The sequence below is a fragment of the Mustela erminea genome, chromosome 16, assembly GCF_009829155.1.
Source record: "Mustela erminea isolate mMusErm1 chromosome 16, mMusErm1.Pri, whole genome shotgun sequence".
Taxonomy (NCBI): domain Eukaryota; kingdom Metazoa; phylum Chordata; class Mammalia; order Carnivora; family Mustelidae; genus Mustela; species Mustela erminea.
The window spans coordinates 46,441,084-46,468,591 of record NC_045629.1 but is presented as its reverse complement, the minus strand read 5'-3'; the positions used below and the strand labels follow the sequence as shown (position 1 = coordinate 46,468,591).

At 38.1% G+C, this 27,508-nt stretch overlaps 1 protein-coding gene across 3 annotated transcripts in view; it reads right to left on the bottom strand.

Moving 5' to 3' along the window:
* Positions 1-2,356: 2,356 nt before the first annotated feature.
* Positions 2,357-27,508, bottom strand: part of MTDH (metadherin) — a 59,368-nt gene continuing 34,216 nt past the window's right edge. For 2 of the 3 annotated variants that reach the window (XM_032315544.1, XM_032315545.1), the window contains 6 exons: positions 25,504-25,602; positions 19,276-19,400; positions 11,960-12,067; positions 8,595-8,732; positions 6,136-6,292; positions 2,357-5,488 (listed from right to left, as the gene is read on the bottom strand). In XM_032315544.1, coding sequence (XP_032171435.1) covers positions 5,418-5,488; positions 6,136-6,292; positions 8,595-8,732; positions 11,960-12,067; positions 19,276-19,400; positions 25,504-25,602 — 698 coding nt within the window. In that variant the 3' untranslated portion in view covers positions 2,357-5,417. The remainder of the gene's footprint in view (positions 5,489-6,135; positions 6,293-8,594; positions 8,733-11,959; positions 12,068-19,275; positions 19,401-25,503; positions 25,603-27,508) is intronic. The other variant, XM_032315546.1, reaches the window with a different exon arrangement.

Here is a 27,508-nt window from a genome sequence, read left to right as displayed (position 1 = left end):
TAAATTATTGGCTTTTGTTTGCTAGTAACAGAAATGCCCCCAAGGTTTTGGCATTTGGGTGACCCCCTTTCCACTTCCAGAACTAAGGTGGGTTTTCTTCCATCTTATGTTACTGCAATCATTTCAATTTTGATGAGAAACGGGAATAGTTGCAGTATCTCCAGGTAATCCTGTATTTTAGGAAGTTATTACACAGTTTCAAAGACAAATCATTCATTATTACACTATCTTAAGTTACTCACAGCTCCTGTGTTGCCAGAAACCCCTTTTGTGGTGTTTGTCAGAATGTGGCAGTGCCTCAAGAAACTTCATTAAGGAATTTGCGCTCTGAATGGGGTCACATGCTGCTCTTCTGACTTCCGGGTGGGATGGGGAGGGGAGGGGGAGCTCCTGCTAGCTAGAGCCTTGCTACCCTCCTTCCCCATGGAAGGCTGCTGTGGAGCATGCGCACAACACAGCTCTGGGGGCGCCATTCACATTCAGACATTGTGCCTGCATGTATTTATTCTAACAATTTCCCTGCAGATGGCCGTGGAACGACTTGAGGAAGGGGCGCCAGTGAGGCCGTGACTCCCTTCCCAGACAGGCTAGAAGTTACCTGGACCCGCAGCTAGTTTGGGCACGAGAAAGGACCAGGGCCAGCTTAGGGCACCGGGGAGCGCCCATCTTCGTCAATGCCTTGTCTTGCCCCCCCACCCTTGAGCCTGTTAAGTGAACAGCAAAAGTCAGGCTCACCCCCCCCCCCCCAATATCCCCTCTGCTGGTAAGGTTCTAGTTCTTAAGCAGAATGGTGGTTTCAGAGGTGTTCATTTTATTATGCTTTATAACTTATGTACATGTTACATATATTCATTTAGAATGTTTTGATACAATAAATAAAAAAAGCATACATATACAAGTAAGAATGCCATTATCATGGGGAAGACCTTGAATCTGCTGAATTTTTTGTTAGCCTATTTATAAATCTCAGTACTGTAACTATTAATAGCAAACATGTCACAATGTACTTCCTGTCTTGATGCTGAGTTAGAAATCCTTCTCCTATTAAGAGCATTTAGAAAGAATCGTAAGGCTTATTTTTTAAAGATTACTTTATACAGCAGGGCAATTTTTCTAAGGAAACTTGTAACTGATACTTGCAGGACAGGCATGACAGCAGGCTACTGAGTTTCTGTCAGCCTGTCTCGAGTTTAAAGCAGTCCATGGGATGGCAGGAATTTCCTCCAGAAGGCTATATTACATGTAAGTCTGAACATTCCTTGCTGCTGCTCTTGAGCAGTATCTTGAGATTTCAAAATCTCCGCTTTGTTGGGAACACTAAAACCTGACTTCAGAAAGGACGCCTGGGTGCAGGGTAAAAGAAGCGAATGTCCAACTCTGTGAAGGGGACCACCAGCTGGGCTCACTGTCCACCCCACTGCTTCCTCCAGACCGAATCCTGGTTTCAGGACTCACTGGCCCACGACAGCCAGAATGAAGACTAGGATTTCCTGTTCTCTTTGTAGTTAGTAAGATCGCGTGACTAAGTTTGAGTTGATAAGCTTACATGGCGGAACTTTTGAAAAGTGTTCTTAGAGGCAGGGGCCAGAAATGCCAACAGATTTCCCACTGAGCAGCTAGCTATCTGCAACCTTGGCACAGAAGCCGTGTGTTGACCGTGGGGAGGGAGGGCTGCGGTCCAGAGGACCTGGATTCCCGACCCTGTGGTATTAGAGCAGCCCCAGACCACCTTCCCGACTTTTACCTGCACAAGAAATAAAACTTCTATCTTGTTTAAGTCACTACTGTTTGGGGACACTAATAAATAGTGCCAGATTTGAGTCTCATTTCTTTTTTTTTTTTTTTTTTTTTTTTTTTTTTTTTTTTTTTTAAAGATTTTATTTATTAATATGACAGAGAGAAATCACAAGTAGACGGAGAGGCAGCCAGAGAGAGAGAGAGAGGGAAGCAGGCTCTCTGCTGAGCAGAGAGCCCGATGTGGGACTCGATCTCAGGACTCTGAGATCATGACCTGAGCCGAAGGCAGCGGCTTAACCCACTGAGCCACCCAGGCGCCCTGAGTCTCATTTCTTTAACCTAAAAAGCTGATGCAAGTTAAACACTGCACCTGGTGGCGGTTCTGTCCGCTGCTAAGATGACGTCAAGTGGAAGCAGGTTCCCACGGAGAACATCATGCGTCACAAATGGCTATTGTACGAGGTGCTGAACTCCAAATGACTTCCCACTGGTAAAGCCTGCAAATGCATCTATGGTTTTCGAAAGAAGCATCAAGAACATCACAAACTAATTGCCTTTAGACTAGCTTACGATGCAAAATGACTTAAGTCCCTTCCCATAAGAGAACTATAACGAGCAATTTAAACAAAACAGAAATGATTTTTTTATTTACAATACTCAATGCATTTTACAAATAACATATTTGCATTCCCTAAGTCTTTTGGAAAGTAATTCCAGTTTGTGCAAGGAGTTTACAGAAAAGTCTTAAGACATCTCTTAGACATCTTACACCTAAATTCTCAATTTTGAAAGATATTTCACACGTTAATAGAAGACTGTTTTTAATTAAGAAAAACTAAACTCTGTAGTTAAATATTGCCCTTCAATTATTTTTAACCCAAATACAAACTGGATTAGTTTGTGAAATAATACCATTAGATTTGGATAAATTATTTCCACTGCTCCCCCCACCCCCAAAATGCATGCACAAAGTAAACATGGTAAATTACATTAACGACATTTTATTTCAACACTTTTTTTTTTTTTTTTTTTTTGGACTCTCTCAACTATTGTTTTGCTCAGTCTGGGGTACATAGGTAGGATTCTAGTCTAGGGAAATCCTAAACCCCCGCTCCAGGATAGGGAAGGATTTTCAGTAAGCATGCGGAGACAGGTCAGGATTAGGGAGATTTCTAAGCAGGTTCTCTGAGGAGGCCTCCTTTGCTAATCAGTACAAGGTTCCCCTTCAGGCCTGACAAAGCCCGAAGGGATCAGTTACCTCCCTGCTGAGGTGTGGGGAGCATCTAATGTAAGTCACCAAAGGACAATAGGCTCCTCCCTTTCCCCCTCCTCCCTGAATCGCTACCTTCATTTTGGTGCCTTTTGAGGTGGACGATGGAGAACAGTTCCTGTGTTCAGACCCAGAAACTGATTTAATGCCATATAAAGATCTGGAACAGGTAAAGAGCAATGAACAATGATACTTTAATTGTGCAAGAGTTTTCATCTCATGCACGTGAAAGAAAATTCCTTTTATCACTCATAGCTGCCATCTCTTAAAACATAAAATTCTTGTCCTCGCTCTGGAGCAGGAGAGGAGAGCCAGCGGCATCTCCACATGGATGCACCCGTTTGGCCACGCCCTCCTCCATCTCCACACCAGCTCTCTCCTCACAAGACAGCGTCTCTAACACCCGCTATAGGTGGCTGTCGGGGAGATACGAAGCCATAGAAAGGAAGTCCAATGTCTGACACAGCCAACAAAATTCTAAGACAAAGAAATGGTGAGGTAGAGTTGAGAGAGTTCAACTGATTTTTCTGAGCATAGATCTTTTGGCACATTCTAAAATTATACAGACTCCTCAAATTCTCCTCTGTGACACCTTTACAAAGTGCTGGCAACTTCAGGAATCCTTGGATCTAGTTAGGAAGTATCTACGTAAAGCTCACAGAATAAAGTCATTTGAAGAAATGAATTCCTGGCAGTTGAGCTTATTTACCCCAATATTGAAGCAAATAAACACAATGCTATCCGTTTGCTGAATTTATTTAAACAAATCAATTTAGAAATCTCATAGAATGAAACAAGACTTCTGACATGTAAACATACTGCCCTGTTCCTGAAACAGATGGTAACACCTGATAGAAGTTACTAATCGCTTGTTAGGAAAGCTGTCCGTTAATAAGGCCAGTCTTCAGCAGTTACTAAAACCATTGTGTTTCTTCAGCTTTCCTAGTGTGATGATGCAATACTATCAAACCACAATCAGATCTAATAAAGACAAGATTGGATGGACAGATCAGTACCATTGGTTACAGCTGTTCAACAGTTTCATTCTTGGCGCCACGTAAAAACAAGCCAATCACATCAAATAAATCATGGCTTTTTTTCTTTATCACAATTCACTAAGTGATGTTAATTATGGTCCTTGTCAAACACGTTTGGTAAAGGCTATTTACAGTGTACATGGCTGAGCATGCACTATTTATAGTTACAAAGATACCTGCCAGTTTATTACAATAGAATTACACAGTGCCTGAAAATGGTGAAACATCTCACACGTCATTTAAATTAATAGTTTCAAGCAGAAAACGTTCCTTATTTGACCACGATTGCAATAATTACATGAAAATTCTTATAAAAACACGAATCCCCCTCAAGAAATTGATGCATATTCTACGCACTATAGGTTAAGGCAGTAAAAAAATGTATTCCTGATAACTGGAGGTCTTGACAATGTCAATTAAAGCTGTCTGACTCTAGTTTTTCATTCTCCATCATATACTCAAAGTTCTGTCTGTATGACTAATTTGTGAAAGGTTTCATTTTTAAAGTCGAAGAAGTATTAGCAATGAAGAGAAGAGTTGACGCTGGAAAAAAGAAACTGCTAGGGAAAGGGAGAAATGTTAAGTTGGACTGGGCCTGGAAGTTTCCAAATTCTAAACAAGAGCATTATTTGTGAGTCTGAACCTTCAAAGTATAAAACAAATACATATAGTTTACCTTTCTTAATTTAAAATATACTGAACTTTGAACAATTCAAGTAATGTAAGACTATCAAAAATAACTTCATAAGCCATACAAGCATCAACTGCATGTTCAATGTTTTAATTAAGAACTTTTTAAAAATTGTAAACTAAACCATGAGTTTAGTTAACAAATGATAAATGACCTTTTATTTGCACTTGTGATTCCTTTAATACAAATCGCTACCAACATATATGTAAAGATATGGCAGATTATGCACTTGATCAAAGCACTTTGATTTAAGCATAAAACAGATTCAAATGGTTTAAGTTCCGTGCATAAGATTGCAGATGCTGCCTACGCACTCGTAGGCAGCTCTCTCTCTAATCAGAATCCTTTATTCCTCAGCTGCAGATGAGACAGGGCACAAGCTGTTGTAAACAGGGCACTGCTGTAAAACCAGGATAGTATTTTTAAATTAAGATCGTTCTTGTTCAATTGAAAAGACTTTCCCCAAGTGTCTTCCAGCACTGGAGTATATTCTGCTGACCTCTGAATTTCATAAATTAACTTTCCTTTGATTCCATTTTTACGGTGGTTGTGTTCACAGTTTTGTTTTAAAAATTGGTTTAAATTTATATAAAACTCTGTACATGTTCACAAATTATTGCATAAACAGCATAATCTTCCAGACAGTGTTTGTAAACACATGTCCAATTCAGGAAAAATATATTCACGTTTCCCGTCTGGCTTTTTTCTTCTTTTTTATTTGTTTGGGAGATTCCCAGCTAGTTTCAGACTTGGCTAAAAGGACAAAAACAAAGAAAAAACAGTAGTAAATACTATTATGTCTCAAAAATACAAAAGCAGCATCAATGAAAACGTGCTTTGAAATCCACTAAGAATGCTTCAACCTCTATGTTTAAGTTTTCAAGTTCCAGAGACATGTTTTGTAGATTACTCTATGGCTGCCATCCTCTCTTCCTTTGAATCCCAATGTATTGTACTGGTTTATCACATGGAAGATATCTCACTGGTTTTGATCTAAAAAACCCATCATTAATACGGCTCAATCTAAGTAATGAAAACGAAAAATGGGCAAAATGGACACTGCAGGTAGCTGAAGGGAGAAAAGGAGGGGAAAAAGGGGCACAGAACCATTCACAGTCCCAACAAAATGCGCATGGAGAAAGGGAGGGATCAGATGGACAAAGGATCTAGCCAATCCTCTGCCATCTCTGTCCCTGGCAATCCCCTCTTGCTTAGAGTGATTTCAGTCCCCTGGCCCTCACAGCTGAGGTCCATAAGGTTCCAGGGAATCTAGCCTTTGCCAAAGGAGGACGGACTACTAATCGATCAGACTTATAAGATCAGAAATCTAAATATTTCAGACTTCTAAGATATTAAGACTTACAAACAGTACAAAAACATACAAAGTGAGGATTACTTACTCTGTGAAGGAGGCACACTATTTTGCTTAGTATTTGACTTGGATTTATCTGTCTCTTGTAGTATTGGTGGCACTTGGGAAGAGCTCTTGTCAGAATCACTTTTTGATAAAATAACAGATGGCTCGGTAGGAATAGCAGGTGGAAGAGTCTTGATAGGCTATTTTGGAATAATATTATCTTCAGTTCTTTTGTAAAAAGTTTCAAATAAAATTAAATAACACAGGAACAAGTAAACACTAAACGGTTTCCAACTTCACCAGCGGAAGCACTACAACTCGTGCCTGCCCTCTAGTGGCATAAACAAACAAATCTTTACCTACAGTAGCCATCAATGTAAGTTGCGATAAAAATGGATGAAAGTATAAAATTACAAATGTTACAGAATCTCAAACAGGAATGAATAATTCCATTTTCATGAACCTTTACATTTTTCTTTTTCATTACAAATAGAACAATTTTATATATTTTAGTGATTCAATGTTTTGTGCACTTCTTACCAACTCTTAATTCCTCAAAACTTTTTCATGTGGAAGACAAAAAGAAAAAAAGCTAATTTCTGAACTACCAGTAGATGATGCTTCCTTCTCTGCTTTTAGAAAGGTAAGGCAAACTCAAACAGGGCAGCAATTGCTTCCATTTCCTACCCATGGAAAGTGATGGGTCTCAGACAAAACTAGGGCTACTACCATTAAAAGAAGCAGTAAAACTTGGGTCCAGATTTTCAGAGTTTTATCCAGTCTGGTAGTGAAATCATAATGCGGAGGGCCTAGACTCTTATGCTCTGCTTCTCTTCTCCAACCTGGAAGCAGAAAGGCCTCCATGAGGCCTGTGAATGCATGGTCAGGAGAGGTAAGGATGGAAACTCTAGTCTTTGGAGTGCCTTGAGGTAGTAACAGAAGAGGAGATCAATTCATCCTTAGCCTTACTTACCATCATGATTGAATATGTAAACAAGGGTAAGTCATGTTTCTCTTGCCCTTTGTTCTTCAGGCTCTCTGGGTGTTAAGAAAGCTCAATGGAAAAGGAACTGAGAGGAGGAAGCTGTGTGCACGCAGGTAATTACAAGGATTCCTTCCTTCTATTTCAGCTACCCCGAAGCTCCATGTGTCTAGCTCGGTTCAGCTTTCTTAGTGCTCTCTATATTTATTTCATACCCAAAAGTTTTAGTATTTATTTCCAGTATTCTCCGCTCTATTCTTTCACTTAATCTATGTTAAATCACAGAAGGACTCAAAACAGTCTTTACAAAATGGCTTCTGAAAACGACTTACTTTGATAAATAAAACATCAAAATGTCAAATGACTCTTTGTAGTCCTACAATTAAACCTATGCATGTACGGAGACCTCATCCTTACATCTCAAAAGGGAACTCTTCTCTTAGGGAATTAAAGCATAAAAAACAAATAGGAAGTATGGTTACGATTTTATTTTAGCACAAGACTATTACCAATTACTTCATTTAGTAACTCAGGTTCTTTTTATTATTATTATTTTTTAAGATTTTATTTTTAAGTAAACTCCACACCCCCCCGTGGGGCTTGAACTCACAATCCTGAGATCAAGAGTCATACGGTTTACCAACTGAGTCAGCCAGATGCCCCTGTAACTCAGGGGCCGGTCTGAAGCTGTTTCATTAAATATGTACACTCCACAAAGGCAGAGACTGTTTTCATCTGCTTTGATCTCTGATACATCCTCAAAACCTCAATTACTGTGTGGCATGTAGTGGGTTCTCTACATTTTTTTGAATGAGCATATAAATGAACCATGCAACTCTAGCAGGATTTCATAGAGTTCTGTGCAATTCACCTTTTTAGAAATTAGATTTTTTTTCCCAAAGACTTTATTTATTTATTTGGCAGAAAGATCATAGGTAGAGAGGCAGGCAGAGAGAGAGAGAGGGAAGCAGATGTGGGACTTGATCCAGGACCCTGAGATCACGACCCGAGCTGAAGGCAGTGGCTTAACCCACTGAGCCACCCAGGCGCCCCTAGAAATTAGATTTTAAAGAACTATGTGTCACTGGCCTAGACCTTTTGTAAAATGGTCCTTTCGGACACATCAAAATTTTTTTACCAATGGCACATATTTCAAGAACCTGTTAAACAAATGTTACATTTGAGAGGATGGATTTCAGGAAAATGCAACCAGTGACATTTTCTCTAAGCAATCTATCCCCTGTATGTTTAGGTATTTAGTAGGAGAAAATCCACTCTAGTAGTTCTGGTTTCACCACTGATAGTTACGCAGCTTGGGACAAGTTAATTTAAGTTCTCCAACCTCATTTATATGATCTTACTTTTCTCATGGGGTTGTTATGAGGGTTAAATTAGTGTATTTAAAATGCTTAGCACTTTATTAGTGATTAGCAATGCTTAGCATTTAGCGCTCTGATAAAATAGAGGAGTTAGGGCACAATTCTCATCAAAATTTTATTCCTTAAATACCAAAAAATCACCTGGCTATTTTTGATGAGTGCTTCAGCTGGATCACTAGTGCTTATGGTCTTCAAAGAAAAAGTCTTTTCCTGTTTTGGACGGACTTTAGAGGTATTCATTGGAAGCTCTTCTCTAATCTCTTTTTCTAATTCTGTGTCCTACGGAGAAAAGTAGTCTATTATATGATATAAATCACTCTTTTTTTTACTAATTAAAAATTGATTTGGTTTGTAGTATTAATGTGCAGAAGATATTTCAAGAAACTAATTTTACTTCAGTAACTGTCTAAACAGTTTAACAGAGCATATAGCAACAATCATTTAAAGATTTAAAATATACAGGCACATCTGGAACAACAGTGATCATCCCTGCTCTCCCCAGGGACTTAAATCAATTGGAAATTAAAAACCAATACACTCCCATCCCCAAATGTAAACCATTCTAATTTACTAAACCAATTCAAACAAAATAAACGAGAATTTTTTTCTTTTAGACAAAATATACAGTGAATTAGGTGATACTTGAACTAAGACTTTAGAAATAACATTTCACTTAATGACTTCTTCAAGGAACAAAATATTTGTACATAAGTATAATCTGTAGATAAATGAGGCTGACATAGCAGAAAGTACATTTCAGTTCTGGGCTGCTGTAGCCTAGCTGTGTACTGTCAAGGACAAATCATTTCATTTCCCTGAACCTTAATTTCTTCGCTCAACTATAAAATAAAATGTGCCTAGATAATTTCTAAGGTCCTATTCAAGCTTTACCATTTCCATTCTTAGGCCTTCAGACTTTATTTTTAAAAATATTTTATTTATTTAACACCGAGAGAGAGACAGACAGACAGACAGACACAGAGAACACAAGCAGGGGGAGCGGCAGAGAGAGAGGGAGAAGCAGGCTCCCATCCCAGGACCTTAGGATCATGACCTGAGCTGCAGCCAGACTCTTAACCTACTTAGCCACCCAGGTGTCCCAAGGCCTTCGGACTTAAGTTTCAACAAAGCAATTATAAAGCATGTTACATGCTTAGGTATGTGAAACAAATATGAACTAGAATATATTAAACAGGACCATCATTGCTCGTTGTATTGTTCTTTAGTCAACACACACACATGAACAAATGGCTAGGATGAGCTTGAAAGTCTTTAACCAGTACTGGTAGTTTATAAAACTTCTTCAGGATGGTAGTGGGTTTAAACAGTAATGGAAATTTTATTGTGAATTTAAATGGAATGAGTAGCTCTGGAAGCACATATGTAAGATTTGCAATCTGAACAAAATTAATGTGAGGACATCAGTTAGTTTTAAACTAAGCTATACTTGAACAGTAAAGACACCCACTCAACTAAAAAGAACAAATTCCTGGGCGCCTGGGGGCTCAGTTTAAGCCTCTGCCTTCGGCTAGGGTCATGATCTCAAGGTCCAGGTTTCTAGGCCTGCATCAGCCTCTCTGCTCAGTGGGGAACCTGCTCACCAACCCCCCCCACCGCCCCTGGCCTACCTCTCTGCCTATCTGTGATTACTCTCTCTCTGTCAAATAAATAAATATAATCTTAAAAAAAGTAAAATAAAAAATAAAAAGAACAAATTCCCAAATGTATTACAGATAGGATACTATGTTCTATGAACCTGACAACAGAATTTCAGGATGTCTCATTTAATTCTCTAAGCAACCTCCACAGTTAAGCCACGGGTGCAAAGAAAACAAATGAACAAAAACTAGTAAATGGCAAAACTGAAATTTGAATGGAGATCCGACTCCAAAGCCTGTATATCTACTGTTATTTATTTATTTAAAAGATTTATTGATTTGAGAGAGAGAGAGAGAGAGGGAGACGGAGGGAGGGGGAGAGGAAGAGAGAGTTTCCAAGCGGACTCAGCAGAGAGCCGGATGCGGAGCTCAATCTCTCGACCTGAGATTATGACAGAAGCCAAAACCAAGAGTCAGATGCTTAACCAGCTGTGCCACTCAGGTGCCCCCATATTCACTGTTCTTTTTTTAAGGTTTTATTATTTTATTTAGACAGAGAGAGACACAGCGAGAGAGAGAACACAAGCCGGGGGAGTGGGAGAGGGAGAAGTGGGCCCCCCGCGAAGCAGGCAGCCTGATGCGGCGCTCCATCCCAGGACCTTGGGATCATGACCTAAGCCGAAGGCAGACGCTTAATGACTGAGCCACCCATGTGCCCCCTCACCGTTATTTTTAAAGACATATCAAACATTTTAAAAAGGAGTATCAGAATACTGAAAGAACTTCCACAAGTTAATGACCTTTGCCAGTAAGTTGAAATATATAGATGACATCTATCCCACAAAATTGCTTTTAAAAGGAACTCACCTAATCCACAAACCAGAAAGTAGTCTTAGTAAAGGCTGTAATTTAAGTCACAGAAGTCCAGGAAGAGTTTGGCTAAACAGAGCTCAGACAGCGCCCTTATAACATACATAGTTTTAGATTTTCACATCCATTGGTCTCAGTTACGTTAACCTTAACACTCAACTATTACTGTGAGAAACAACTAGTACTGAAAATGGATTAGTGTCACTTACGAGGGGCTGTGCTTCCCTCAACAAAAAAATGAATGCAATGTGTATTTCCTAAAAAGTCTTATGCAGCAACTTTTCCTGAAAAGAACAATAAATAGGAAAACTACTCTGTAGACTATCCTCTAGGAATTCTGGCTATCTCCTACATTTAAAGGAATAAAAACAACTAGCCACATGGCTATAGGTAAGGAATAAGATTTTCCTAATTTGTATTGTAATGGTGATGCTGCTTTCAAAGAGAAACCCATGCATACTTCTAGTAATCTAGTATGTTTGCAATTAAAATAGCTTTGTTTCCATCTACACTGTAATTTAAAAAATTTCCGAATAGGAGAGAGCCATGAAAAAAAAAGGAAGGAAAATGGAGGAGTAACATACGTTCAAAGTTTCTGTCAGAAGCCAAACAAGCAGAAGATTCTAAGATGCTAAAAGTGGAGAGCAAACTCAGAGTGACACTCCACTTGTGACCCACATGGCTATACTGAGCTAAAATTCTAACTTGCTAAATTTGTTTTTCAAAAGGCATTTCTGTAGGTGATAAGTATTGTACCTTTTTTCCATTTCACCTTAATATAAACCAAAATGCATCTAATTTAATTTATTACTTTTGGACCTACACCTATGGTATGATTTTTTTAGAGCAATACAGTTATTATTACAATAGGATACAAAAAAATCTTTAAAACATTCTGTGACTTTTTGAATGCTATGCAAGTAAACCTATCTCCTATATTGTGTCTTTCATCTACACAGTCTTAGTATCTACGTATTACTTTTTCACATTTGAGCAGCAGGTGCTTAGCGAATGACATCTGTCGTTTTGATACTATACCTGTGCAGGAGAGTTATCTTCACCTTGCTTCTTCTTTTTCTTTTTTTTCTTTTTCGATTTCCCAGTTGGAAGAGCTCCCTCTCCCTTTTCTTTATCATCATCTGAAACCTGATGTTAAAAGCCAAAGTATTCAAGTGAACAAATTGGTTTAGTTTTCTTTATTCACAAATTATGGCATAATTTCATTCATTAGGCTCAGTCTTTATCTCCCAAACGCTAAATAAGAATTAGTACTGTATAATTCTTATGAATCTAATGATAAAATGATAAAGTGAATCTAAAATTACATATTTAAAAAGAACAAAGTAGATGGAACTTCATTCTCTTATTGTCTATGATAGACCACTTTTTCCCCTTACATCTTTCATCCCTCCCTGCACAGTAAATTAGAGAGCTGTGCAAGACTTGGTTTTTAAAAACTCATTGGATAGGGGCGCCTGGGTGGCTCAGTGGGTTAAGCCTCTGCCTTCGGCTCAGGTCATGATCTCAGGGTCCTGGGATCGAGCCCCGCGTCGGCCTCTCTGCTCGGTGGGGAGCCTGCTTCCCTCTCTCTCTGCCTACTTGTGATATTTCTGTCAAATAAGCAAATAAAATCTTAAAAACAAAACAAAACAAAAACTCATTGGATAAGTGACTGTTTTATTTCAAAGTTTAAATGCAGAACTATTTGCAATAAAACTGAATTTAACCCTGTTAAGAGAATGACAAGCTACCAAATGGGAGAAAATATTTGCAAACCATATATCCAACGAAGGACTTGTGTCTAAGACTACCTAGAGAACACTCAAAACTCAATAGTAAACAAACAATCCAATTAGAAAATGTGTAAAAGATATGAACAGACATTTCATGAAAAGAGGACAGACAGGTGGCAAAGGAGCACATGGAAAGATGGTTCAACCTATTCAGGCATTAAGGAAATGCAAATTAAAATCACAATGAGTTCACTACACACCTATCAACACCTCAAATAAAAAACAGCAACAACAACTGCTGGCAAGAATTCAGAGAAATAGGATCACACATTCTTTGTAAACAGGAATGTGAAGGGATACAACCACTCTGGGAAACAGTTTGGCAGTTTTTAAATGCACTAAATATGCAGCTATTACACAACCCAGGGACTGTACTCCTAGCTACTTATCCCAGAAAAATGAACACTTAATGTTCACACCAAAACGTGTACACAAATGTATACAGCAGCTTTATTCACAATAGCCCCAAGCTAAGAACAATCCTCATGTCCTTCAACAGAATGGTTAAATGAGGTGTATCCCACCACGAAGTAAAAAAGAACCAACTCATGATACACAACAGTCTAGATGAGTGTCTAGAAAATTATGCTGAGTGAAAAAAGTAACAGTATGAAAAGGTTTCATGCTGTATTATTCTATTCATAGAACATTCCTGAAATGATAAAATTATACAGATGGAAACAGATTACTGGTTGCCAGGGGTTACCAGGGGGTTGGTGACAGGAGGAAAGAAAGGGTGGCTATAAAAAAGGACAACATGAGGGCGCCTGGGTGGCTCAGTGGGTTAAACCGCTGCCTTCGGCTCAGGTCATGATCTCAGGGTCCTGGGATTGAGTCCCGCATCGGGCTCTCTGCTCAGCAGGGAGCCTGCTTCCTCCTCTCTCTTTCTCTCTGCCTGCCTCTCTGCCTGCTTGTGATCTCTCTCTGTCAAATAAATAAATAAAATCTTTAAAAAAAAAAAAAAAAAAGGACAACATGAGGGGTCCTTGCAGGATGGGAATGTTTTCTGTACCTTGATTGCATTAATGTCAATATCCTAGTTCTAATACTGTACTGAAGTTCTTCAAGATGTTACCAACTGGGGGACACTGGATATAGAGCACAGGGGATCGCTCTGTATCATTTTTCACAAGTGCCTGTCACTCTACAGTTATCTCAAAATAAAAGGCTTAATTTAAAAAAATTGAACTTGAGATGGAAAGGCACTGAAAGTAACACGCCGCATGACAAAAGCAGTGAATTAGACCAGTTTAATTAGTATTCATGACAGACCTTTACACATACCATATAGTTGGACTTTTCTATGAAAAAAATGCTTTTTGTTTCTTCTGCACAGATGACAGCCAAGATTCCCAGCCTATCCTTCTAGGACAAAATAATGGGGTAACTACAATTTCTCTGCTCAGCAGCATAGTCATTAGGATGACTTTGGAGGTCTTGTGAACCACCAAATAGTTCACAGAAATTACTAGCAGATGGAAAAACAAAATCTTATATAAACTTAGCTAAGAAATGTTTAGTACAAGTTGGTTGCCAGTTGTGGAGAAACTTCCATAGAAGTTTCACCACAAGCTCATAGTGATTAAAATACCATGTGAAAAAATGCATCCTACAAGGAATATTCAGGTCACAAGGACTCTGGTCAGTCTGTTTCTCAGCTAATTAACAACCAATTGTAAAAGAAATGTAGTTCCTTATGGCAAAACACTATTTTTGCTCATGGGGAAGAAGGCTGAAATCAATTCCACACCATATTTTAACTCACACAACAGAAACTGACATTTTGCCACATATATTTTAGATTATTAAACATTAATGATAAACTTAAAATTCCTTTGCACCCCTTCCCAATTCCCATTTCCACACCATCTCCCCTAGAAATGAACCATTACCATAAACTTCTTGTGTGTCCATCCACTCAAGTTTCTTTTTATAAATTCTTGCGTGTTCACACATACAAAATATACAAATGGTATCATACTGTACACCTCTCTGTAAACCTGAGCATCATTTCACGTTTTTGAGATTCTATTCATGTTGATATTAATGTAACTTATTTCATTGATTTTTAACATCTAATATGCGACTGTACAAACCTATCCCATTTTATTTCTCCATTCCTTTACTGATGGGCATTTAAATGGTGCCCCATTTTTGCTAAGAAAAATGAAAGACGATCTCTGAATATGTTCTCAGAAAAAGAACTGCAATGATATGATATGTAACAGTCTTTACTCCATTCACTGATTCTACTCTGTAATTCTGATGATTGGGCATAAGGAAGTTTTAATTAGAGAAACAGGTTTTTGGTTGCACATTCACTAAACATTCAACAAATATCAGAAAGATTACGGTGTGTTAAGATACTGTACCATGAAGCTTTTCTTTCCTAACAGACTTTATTTTTTAGAGCAATTTTAGGTTCATGGCAAAACTGAGCAGAAGGCAGAGATTTCCATATACTCCCTTCCCCCACACAAGTGCAGCTTCTCCCACTATCACTATCCCTCCCCAGAGTGGTACATTTGTTACAACTGATGAGTCTACACTGACACACGATTATCACTCAAAGCCTCTGGAGTTTACCCTAGGGTTCACTCTTGGTGCTGTACATTCTACAGCTTTGGGAAAAATGTGTAATGACATGCACTCATCATTACAGTGTCTATACAGAGAAGTTTAACTGCTCTAAAAACCCTCCATGCTCTACCCACTCATTCCTCTCTCTCCCTAACCCCCTCAACCTTCACATTACCTATCACATCCCCTTCTACACCTATTTACACCCTTAGTAATAAATCCCATTTCATTTTTTTTAAGTGTTTTTTAAAATATTTTATTTATTTATTTTATAGACAGAGATCACAAGTAGGCAGAGAGGCAGGCAGAGAGAGAGGAAGAAGAAGGCTCCCTGCTGAGCAGAGAGCCCAATGTGGGGCTCAATCCCAGGACCCTGGGATCATGACCTGAGCCAAAGGCAGAGGCTTTAACCCATTGAGCCACCCAGGCGCCCCAATAAATCCCATTTCTATCTCTTCCTTTCTCTGGTCTCTAAAGATCAGAGGTACTACCATTCTATTATACTAAAGGCCAACCCCAAATCCACTCATGTCCAAGTTTCCCCCACCTCTACTGTCAGGATCTTACTCTATTAACCAAATCTCCCATTTATGTTTAACCTTTACTTTATTCTAGATCCTTTCCCTCTGTGTCTACAAGTAAGTTAAAGCAGGGTTGACAAACTACAAATCTGGCCTGATGCCAGTTTTTGCAAATAAAGTTCATTTCCATATTGTCTAAGGCTGCTTTTGCACTACTGTATGGAACTTTAACAAAAAGTCTACTGATCCTGCACTAAAATCTCTATCATTAAAACACAAACACCGGGTGCCTGGGTGTTTAACCCACTGAGCCTGAACAGTGGCTCAGTGGGTTAAAGCCTCTGCCTTTGGCTCAAGTCATGATCCCAGAGTCCTGGGATCGAGCCCCACATTGGGCTCTCTGCTCAGCAGGAAGCCTGCTTCCCTCTCTCTCTCTGCCTGCCTCTCTGCCTACTTGTGATCTCTCTCTCTGTCAAATATATAAATAAAATCTTTTAAAACCAAACCACACCAAACCACACAAACACCCCCCAACAAAACCCTTCCTGATACTACAGTGTGCTCTCATCCACTACCTCTCCTCTATTTCTATCCAAACTTACTTTAGAAAAACCTTATAATTGTCACTATGCTTTCCTAAACATTTACTCAGCTTACTGCAATATGGTTTTTGGTCCAAGCTTTCTTTCTTTCTTTCTTTTTTTTAAAGATTTTATTTATTTATTTATTTGTCAGAAAGAAAGAGAGAGAAAGCACACAAGCAGGCAGAGGTGGAGAGAGAGGCAGGCTCCCTGCTGAGCAAGGAGCCTGATGTGGGACTCGATCCTAGGACCCTGGGATCATGACCTGAGCTGAAGGCAGCAGCTTAACCTACTGAGCCACCCAGGTGTCCGTGGTCCAAGATTTCTAATAAAACTGTTCTTAATTACCAGGGAGCAAGACTCTCAGTTTCTGTGACCCAGAACTCTCTTCTCTCAGTCTCTTTCATAGGTTTTTTTCTCCTTAAATGTTGGGAGTTTCCCAGATCCCTATGCTCATCCCACAGCTCTCTCAAGTACGCAGATTCTTCCTAAATATTTCACCTACTCTCACAGTATTTAATAACTGGATACTGATAATGTCCCAACAGATCTTTTCCCTGAGCTTTAACCTGGCACAAAACCGACTTCTCTTAGGCACTTCAACAAAACACTCTGCATTTAACATACCCTAAATGGAACCAACTACCCTTCCAATTAACTAGCCTTTGCTCCTTTATTTTTTCTGTTGGGAGGACTACTTCCACCTTCCCAGTTATCCAATCTAAAATCCTGGAAGTCTTTTTGATGACTCTTCATTTTGAGGAGATTTTGATGACATTCAATTCTAATCATACGTTCTGTGGATTTAATTTCAATGTATTTTTCTTTTCTTTCTTTTTTTTTTTTTTAAAAGATTTTATTTATTTATTTGACAGAGAGAAATCACAAGTAGACGGAGAGGCAGGCAGAGAGAGAGAGAGAGAGAAGCAGGCTCCCCGCCGAGCAGAGAGCCCGATGCGGGACTCGATCCCAGGACCCCAAGATCACGACCTGAGCTGAAGGCAGCGGCTTAACCCACTGAGCCACCCAGGCGCCCCTCAATGTATTTTTCAAGTCTGTTCTGTTTTCCATGTACCATTCTTACCACTACTGCCATGGACTACTAAGCAACCTCTAAACTGGTCCTCCTGCCTTTTCTCACATATGCCTCCACTCCTTTTTCTACATGGGCTGCCAGTGTAACCCATTAGAAAAAAACACTTCAGCTTAAAATCCTTTTATTACTTATAGAATAAAATCCATGGTTTTAAATATGACATTCAAGAACTTCTATCATCTGGTCCCTACCTCCCTCTCCAGTTCAATTTCTGACTATTCTTTGTTTCACATTTTGCTTTTACCTCTCGGATGCTTTTGCTAAAACTCCCAAATGATTCCCTAACCCTCAAGACCTTCTGTAACAGGATTTTTACCTGCTGATGTGCTGGTCTCCTTCCTCTCCCCGCTAGCCAGACTGTAGGCTCCTTGAAGGCAGTAACTGTGCCTTTTTTTTTTTTTAAAAAGATTTTATTTATTTATTTGACAGAGAGAGATCACAAGTAGGCAGAGAGGCAGGCAGAGAGAGAGGAAGGGAAGCAGGCTCCCTGCTGAGCAGAGAGCCCGATGCGGGACTTGATCCCAGAACCCTGAGATCATGACCTGAGCCGAAGGCAGTAGCTTAAGACACTGAGCCACCCAGGCGCCCCAACAGTAATTGTGTCTTATTTATGTTTCTCCACTAACTAATACCTGACTCATGGCAGATGTTCAATTAGTATTTGTTGAATACTAACGGCCCTAGAATCTTCAGAGACTCTTTGACTTTTCACTCTTATTCCTATAGCCAACCAGTCGCAGTCTGATCAGCAGTTTTTTTTTTTTTTTAAAGATTTTATTTATTTATTTGATAGAGAGAGATCACAAGTAAACGGAGAGGCAGGCAGAGAGAGAGAGAGGGAAGCAGGCTCCCTGCCGAACAGAGAACCCGATGCGGGACTCGATCCCAGGACCCTGAGATCATGACCTGAGCCGAAGGCAGTGGCTTAACCCACTGAGCCACCCAGGCGCCCTGATCAGCAGTTTTATATCTCTAGTAAACACCACTTTCAGTTATTTTTCAAAGCTATCAATTTAGTTCATTATCTCCTACCCGATTCATGTAATTGCGTCTTTAACACTTACCCCAAAATAGTACAAAATAGCTTCCCAAGCTTTCTTTCCACTGCATCCACCCAGATTTTCCTAACCCTACTGATAATTAGGTTATTCCTAGTTTAAAAGCTGTCGACAGGTTATCACTTATAAAATTTTACAAAAATGTGGCAAGGTATGTATCATTCCTTTTATTTATTTACTGAGTGCCAAGCATGTTGCTAAACCTCAAAAATAAAAACTTCATGGTCCCTTTCTTTAAGGAATGTATAGTCTAGAAGGAACGTACTTTTCATCAACTGATTCCACAAATCTATATTATTTACCTTTCCACTAAATGATTTACTATTTTCCTGCCTTGATGGCTTTTTCATGGTGTTCTCAATCTTGTCTGTTGCTATGAAGCCTTCCTAAATCTTTCATTGGCCACCAATCTGTTCTTCTCTAAACACACTAAGAGTTGATATATTATAATATGTATTATTAATTCTGATGAGGAGAGGAACTGTGTTTTCTTATCAGTGCCTAATAGTGCTTTCCATGTATCAGAAACCTCGATAATTTGTGGAAAGAGAAAACAGTGATACAGAGAAGGCATGCAGGCATAAGGATTGAAGCAAATAAAATCAGAATGGCTCGGAAACAATTCTACCACTGGATGTATTTATAATACAGAATGTAACCCCTAATAATTATAATATAGTTGGGTGCACAGAGAAATAGACATACTCGCCAATGCCTTTACTCACTTTTTGATCATCAGGAATTGGTTCCTGGGACTTTAGAAGTGAAGCTCTTTCTTCATCTACCCAATTTCCCCACTCTTCTGCTGGTGCGTTCCAATCAGAGCTGGGATCAGCAGAAGACAGACCATCTAAAATTTAACAGTGTGAATTAGGTATCTATCATTTCTGCCAAAAACTAAAATGCAAAATCTAAGATTCCTTATGTTGAACTAAGCTATAATTTTAAACCATTGTTCTTCCTTCTCCCAAGCACATTTTAAGAGCTAGAAGAAAACCCAATAATATGATGGTAAAAACCTTTGCCCCACTTGTGCTAGGCACATCATATGGCTAATCAAATGGAATTCCTAAGAAACTCTAGGAAACTTAAGCATTACCCATTTAATTTCACTCTGTCTAATTCCTTTGTGATCAACCTCCTGAATTTGGTCTCTTTGTACTGTTTATGTCTAACTTGGTCTGGTTCCTGGTCATTTTTTCCCTTTGGTCATTCCATTTTTGTATTTGATTTATTTTATAGGGTACACATCAGTACATATCTTTGACAGCAGTGCCAAAATTATGCCCCCCATCCGTCCTTTTACACTCCTCCCCTCTAGGAGCTTTTTAAGATTAGGTTCTTCTTCGAATTCATCAAGTCATGATAGAATATGTAATTTCTATTTCTAAAAATTTCCTATTTTTTTGAAATAATTACTTTATGACTTTTAATGGCTGTAACCCCTTCTTACTTTAATATTTAATCTGTACCTTCTTACGTTTTCCAGATTATTCAATGCTACTTTGATAATTCCAAAATATTCAAGTCATATACAGGGCTTCTATCATCTACCCTCAAGAGTAAATTTTTATTCCAGACTTTTAGATTCCTTTCTTTCACTCTAGAAGGCAAAGAATTTTCCCTCCTTTGGGAAGCTATCACTTGCTTATTCTATAAAGGGTAAAACAGTCTTTGGTTTTATCCTGGTTAAGCAGCTCTCAAAGTCAATTCTTCTCTCCTCTCCCTGGATTTCAGAAATGCTTCCATATCTATTTCTGCAATCACTACTTACAGCCAGGTTTCATTTCCAGTGGTTTAAAGATGATAGGAGTTAAGCTCTATTTCTAAATGGAGAACAAGTAATTCCAGCAGTGCTTTTTTTTGAAAAATCCAAGCTTTTCCCATTAATGTCAAATGCTACTTTTATTAACTACTGAATTCTTTCACATACACTTCAGTTTGTTTCTGGAATTTCTATCCTATTTCACTGATATATTCTTGGGATGGTGTGCCTTATGTAACTCTGTATTCCATTTTAGTAACTTGAATGACATCTGCCTGATTCTTATTTTCTTTGCTATTCTTATTTCTTTATGTGAACTCTAATATTTTTATTTAAACAGGAGGTGTTATGATACCTCATGAAGGCTTTAAAAACCTGTGTTTTGGAAGAATATAATGACCTGAGAAAATGCTCACAGAAAAAAAATAGACAAAACTGTCTTTAAAACATGATCCCAAATTTATATGAGAAAGAGATTGAAGAAAATAATATAGTAACAAGAGATATATCTTAATAGTGGAATTACAGAAATTTCACCTTATTAAGCACTTAATATATACTAGAACTTGAGCTGGGTAGGTACTAGACATACAAAAATTAGTACAATATACTCCCTCACACCCCCCCCCCCAACATGGAGCTCCTGGTCTTATCTATTCAGAGATGAAAATAGGTAAGTACAAGAGACATTTACATACAGAGTGAGACTTTCTGTCACAGGTGTATGGAAAGGGAGAAGAAGGGCTAAACTAGTAGAGGATGGAGAGAGACTGAAAACACAAGAATTGATAGTCTAGTGGAGGAAAAACACGGAACAAGTGATGACAACCATGAAGTATGTTACAATAAAGGAAATCCCTTCCTAATTTTACTACCATGAGCAGGAATGCACAGGCAGCACAACACAGTATTAACACAGGGGTTAAGAGCATGGAGCTTGGAGTCGACCAGATCTACATCTGAATATTGATCTACCACTTTCTAACTATGTGATATGGGTCAAATTTCATTATCTTCGTGGGTTATACACTTAACTCTACAGGATGGCTGAGAAGATTATACTAGATAAACCTAAAGCAGTGCTTTAGCAATGCAGTATGTGCTCAATGAACGGTAGGTGCCGCGTTTATGTAGCACTGAGGACATTAACAAGAGAGCCAGTTTCTAGGCATACACAACTAAGAATTTCTTTTTTTCTTTCTTTCTTTTTTTTTTTTTTTAAAGATTTCATTTATTTATTCGACAGAGAAAGACACAGTGAGAGAGGGAACACAGCAGGGGGAGTGGGAGAGGGAGAAGCAGGCTTCCCGCAGAGCAGGGAGCCCAGTGTGGGGCTCAATCCTAGAACCCTAGGATCATGATTCAAGCCAAAGGCAGAAGCTTGACTGAGCCACCCCGGCACCCCGAAAAATTTCTTACAATCCCAATAAATCTCTCAGTAAGATGCATTTGGTGTGTCGTAATGCAGAAATAATTTTTACAAGTATGGAGACATCTAGTAGACATCTGGAACCAACTGCTCATCTTACATTAAGCATTCATTAAGAATACTGTTAGGAGACCTGAATGTCACAGGTTTTGTTTAAACCTTACAAATAAGAAATGCAGATTTGTAAAACTGCTCTCCATAAGCCAGGTCTCTAAGGCTGCTGGCTGGAAACGACACTTTATTTTCTTTTATAAGAAAAAAAGTTTACATAGGTGGGTGGGCAATACACTAACAAAATATTTTCTTAATAAACATGGTGGTGTGGAGGGATAACAGGTAAATATCTAGTAAAGTATTTCATAACATTACTTTTTCAAAGGCTTAGATAACCAAAAAGGTTGGGGAATGACAGCAACCTATGGTTTAACTTCTATAAGAACATTAAGAGAAGCACAAATCTCTATTGGCTTTATAAAGGTATATGGTGATTTTTTTCCAGGTTTATTGATTTCAGGTTTGTTTTTGTATTAATTGGGATCAAATATAACTACTTCATAAATCAAGAGATCACCTTAACATAAAAGTTGTCACCAGGAGACTTCTAAACACATAATTCTTAAGATTCATGGGCCTAATATGCTAATAAACTCCCTTTAAGGAAACTATGCAGTATAGTTTAATTCACTGGATAGTTTTCTCCATTTATAAACAGATTAACTTGTCATTTCTCAAAACTCTCCCATTGGTATGCAGATATCTTTTCAAATAGCTGTATTAGTGTCTTTTCAAAATGGTAAGGGACTTTAATGTTTTAGGTTTAAGCATCTCATAGCTAATCACTTATTTTATCTCAGTTAAATAAAATGGCTATCAGTCGTTTTTGGTCATAACTTATTTTAGTATTAACTTTAATTCAACAAAACAATTATGTTAGAAAGACTCTAGTGTTCAGACACTACTACTCCACTGAGTAGACAAATATTGCCCCAGAAGAATATCAATAGCACCATAGCACTGATTGAATATTTACTGTATAATCAGGCAGTGTTCTAGGTGCTATATATATATTTTATCATTTAATTCTCTCACAGCTGTGGGAGAAGTAGTATTCTTTTTACAAATGATGAAACTGAGGCATACAATGACCATGCTACGCACCTGTCTAAGGGTAAAGGCTAAGTATTCAAACCCAAGCAGTTGGTCCTCAAAACTCTTGCTCTCAACCCCTTAACTATGCTGCAGCAAATTTATTCGCTCTGGTGTGCCAACAAAAACAAAATCCTATCAAAATCGGACTTGTTACAGGGGTTATGATGATGTTGTTCCTTTACAAAGATCAAGACAACTAATAAGATCAACATTCTCTTTAAAAAAATGTTATCTTGGGGCACCTGGGTGGTTCAGTCGGTTAAGTGGCTGCCTTCGGCTCAGGTCATGATCCCAGAGTCCTGGGATCAAGACCCACGTCGGGCTACCTGCTCGGTGGAGAGCCTGCTTCTCCCTCTCCCTCTGCCTGCTGCTCTGCCTACTTGTGCTCTCTATCTCTCCGTCAAATAAATAAATAAAATCTTAAAAAATGAATTAAAAAAAATGTTATCTTCTGTAGTTTAGAATCTTAACTTTATACTCAAGCATTTGGGTAAATTCAATGCCTTTTTGTCAGGTAATGATGTTTATGCCTCAAACCAGATGGTCAGTATCTTAATCAGATCACACTATTATATGTAAAGCTAGCGTATGTGTGTACATTCACACACACATATACATACTCTGTGGATTAGTTATCTCAAATACCGAGTCACGCATCTTATAAATTTAGAAGGAATAATTAAGTTCATGGAGTATCAAAATCAGCCACATTAAAGATGATAACACAAAAAATAAAATTCACAGAGAAAAATGAGGTTAAAACAGAGACTTTGGACTTAAAAGACTTCCAACAGCCTAACCACTGAAAGATGGTGTTTCTGATACTTTTATTTTGCAATAGTGTCCTGTGGATACATGCTTTTTCTTCAGTCTTTTATATTAGCAGCCAATCGTGTTTTCCATGTCATTAAGAACTCTAAAATGGTTAAAAGTGGAGTTACTCTGTGCAGGCAGGGAAACCTAGAGCCCTGACGGCTTGGATGTTCTCCGCCTCAGCCCCCAGTTGCCTCGCTGCTCTTCTCTAGCATTCCTATAATCGCTCTTCAATTCTATTCTGCACAAAGCTGACCATTCTTCCCAAAGTACAGACTTTTTTCCGCCATAATCGTTATCTTCACATCCTGTAATACCTTAGGGATTTACATGGTACTGTTTAATCTGCAAAAAGCTTTGATGTTCATTCATTACCACATTAAAACCTCACAACGATCTACAGAAGTAGATAGGACAGATTATTTGCTCCATCTTACAGCTCAATTATCCAGATTCCAAGGTAAGTGCTGAAGTCCAAGCCATAGGAGGTACTATGTATTAAAGTAAGGACTAGAAGTAGGAAATACATTCCCAGGTAGCACGCCAACCCCACTTCCCTAATCTTTAGCCAGCAATTCAAGGCTTTTTATGGCCTCATCTACCCTTTCCAGCTCACTTCCTTTAATCTGCAAGAATTGTGCTTCAGTGAATGTGTAGAGACTAAGTAGTCTACAGACTACTTTTTTGTACTGCATTGCAAGTTTACCTCCGTGATTACAATAATCACTAAGGCTGGACCATGTGGTGAGATTTTAAGAGCATGAACTCTGGTGTCAGACTACCCAAGTCTGATACCATTTCCTCCACTAGCTGTGTGTGGGTTAGGTAAGTTTCCTTTGCCTCAGTTTCTTCATCTGGAAAGTGTGGGGAAAACACAGATACTTCGTAGAACTGCTGTAACCATTAAAATAATCTAATAAAATGCACAAGACTTAGACCAGTGCCTGGTACAGTCAGCTATTTGCTTTTCTTATCATTATTACTACTGAACGCCTGTGTTTTATAAAGCACTGCACTAGGTACTGAGGTTCCAGGAGTAATGGAAGTTCCTAGTTTTAGAGAGTTTCATTTCAACTCTACTTGAAGAAACACAAGATATTCTTCAAGAATTTCTACCCCCACACATGCTGACCAAACAGTGGAAAAGTCCACAAGGTAACAAATGCTAAATAAATAGAAGGATGGCTGTAAAAATTCTGAGAAAGGAGTACATTTTGAGGTTTGAAGTTGCAGGGGAAAAAAATCTTATCAGTTTTTTTTTTTTTTTTTTTAAGGTGAAGATGGCATTAGTTCTCTGAACATAAAATCCATCTTCTTTTCTCTTCCATTTTTTTTTTTTAAAACAAAAAACAAAAAACAAAAAAAACCTAACTCTTGTCTTTAACCTTCCTGAGATTCCAGTGGGAATCAGGCTAAGAAAATGATTTTATAATATGAAACTTGCATACCTCACAAATTGAAAGCCATTCCTATATATTATATTCATTCTATTAGACTAAAATTAAGAGAAGCAGAACATTCATTTAAAACAAAAAAATTTAAAATAAAAACTACAGAGCAACTCTAAGAAAACATCATGTTTAAATATTTCCTCAACCACAAAAAGTATAAATTTAAATTCTACAGATATTCAATCATCAGTTTACAAGTAGTATACACATTTAGTATTAAATTATATTACTATGGCCTAAGAGGTGAAAATTAGGATTAAAATTAAAACATAAAGCATGAATTTAGGGTGCTAGAAAGAAAATTCTGAAAAAACAAAAACAAAAACATAATTTTAAAAGGACATACTTAACCCAGACCATTCATCATCGATATAGGGTTGATTACGGCTAACATCCCACTGATAATCAGAAGTGGTAGAATGAGAAACTGGCTCAGCAGTAGACCCTTAAATGAAAACGAATGCAATAAAATTAAAAATGGAATTTTCTAATGATGCTTTATAACAATAGTTCTATACTTTGCACACGGAGTTTAATATTTTTTTTTCCCCTAAAAGGAAAAATTCAGACATTAGAAAAAGAGTTAAGGAAAAGTAGAATTGAGGGTAATTTCAGACTAAGCATGATAATTACTTGATTGAATTAACTGATTGGATAGTATATATTGTCCTTAGTATCAATCCACTAAATTTAGTCTTTTATAATACCTATTTTAAACTGATAATCTACAAATTTCAAGGTGAAAAAAAGTTCTTTTATTTTTTTCTTAATGAAAAATAAAAAAGCATAAAAGAAATCCTGAATGTTTCAGGATATGCCTATAACCTGAGAGAACCTTAAGAGAGAGCTAGAAAATACCTGGGTTTGCAGGAATGTTCTGCCTAAGAAAAAGTTAAAAAAACATGATTATCTAGAGAGGTGAGACAGAGGGAAGGGAAGCTGGTGGTTCAGAGATCAAGTTAAGTTCAGGTGCACTTAAAGAGAAGAGACTATTATCTTCTAAGTATCTTCTAAGTTCCTTCTGTCTTCATTTTTGGGGAGGAGGTGGGGTGAGAATGGGGTCACACAGTCTTTAGAATCTGATGAAAGCTGTGACGGACTACCGTCCAGAACTTACACAAAATTTTGCAGGCACAGAAATTCATCGGTACCAGGTCAAAAATCCTTGTTCTACAGCTATAAATTCATTTTAGAATGCAAACATAAAAGCAGGGATTCTCCTTCAGGGATACCTATACCCCAGACCTTCTGAATCAGAATTCCCACATGTACTAAAATCCTTGGAGACTCTGATACTCACTTTGGATTCAGAGCCACTGATACAAAGAAATGGTTAAGAAAACCAGTTACCATAAAAGACTTACACACAATTATGACCTCTTATAAAAGTCCTTCCTAACTTACACGTTTTCACCTGGTTAAAGATGATTTTACCAGCCTTCCACTAATATAATGGCTTGTTACACACTTAAAATAGTTACATATTTTTAAATATAAATTTAAACAAGTAGAATAACACTATAAACTCATGTATTATTAGCATATTAGCTGCCTATAAGCACCAGAGTAACACTACTGCTATTTCCTTAGTAGCCCATGCTGCTTTCTCTTTCCCTGAATATATGAAGAGAAGAGCATCTGTGCTGTGCCAAGTCATCAAATGAAAGGCAATTAATTCCTATCTCTGGAACTGAAATGTAGTCTATGAGAGCAAGGGGTTGGCAAACTACGACCCACAGGCCAAATGCAAACACTCCCTTTTTGTGTGACCCATGAGCCATGATCAGTTTTTATATTTACAAATGACTTTAAAAAAATCAAAAGAATAGTATTTCAAAACCAGACACAGCCATCTGTTCATGTATTCTCTCTGGCTGCCTTCCGGCTATAGTATCAGAACTAAGTAGTTCCGCAGAGACAGCAGGGCCCACAAAGCCTAAAATACTTATTACTGTGCCCTTAGAGAAAAAGTCTGCTGACCTCTCATTCTAGTGACTCCAGACACTGTGGAGCTACCTAATTAGTAAACTGGGTCCATGAATTCCACAGTGAACAAAAGGTTACAAGCTAAACACCTCCCACATTTATGTAGTATTTGTTAAGTACATTGGACTTCTTTGTGATTAATAAAAGGCACCTCCATTTAAGTAATGCTGAAATAATACAGATTATTAGTAACACTGTATTTTCTAAATCAACAGATACTCTAAGTAGAGTTATTATGTGAGGGTCTATATAACCTAAAAGGCTTACATATAAACTCATGATGAGTAAAGGTAAATAGAAATTGCAAGCAGAAGTACGGTAGAAATACGCTAGTAACAGAAAAGTATCATGAGCCTGAAGGGAAG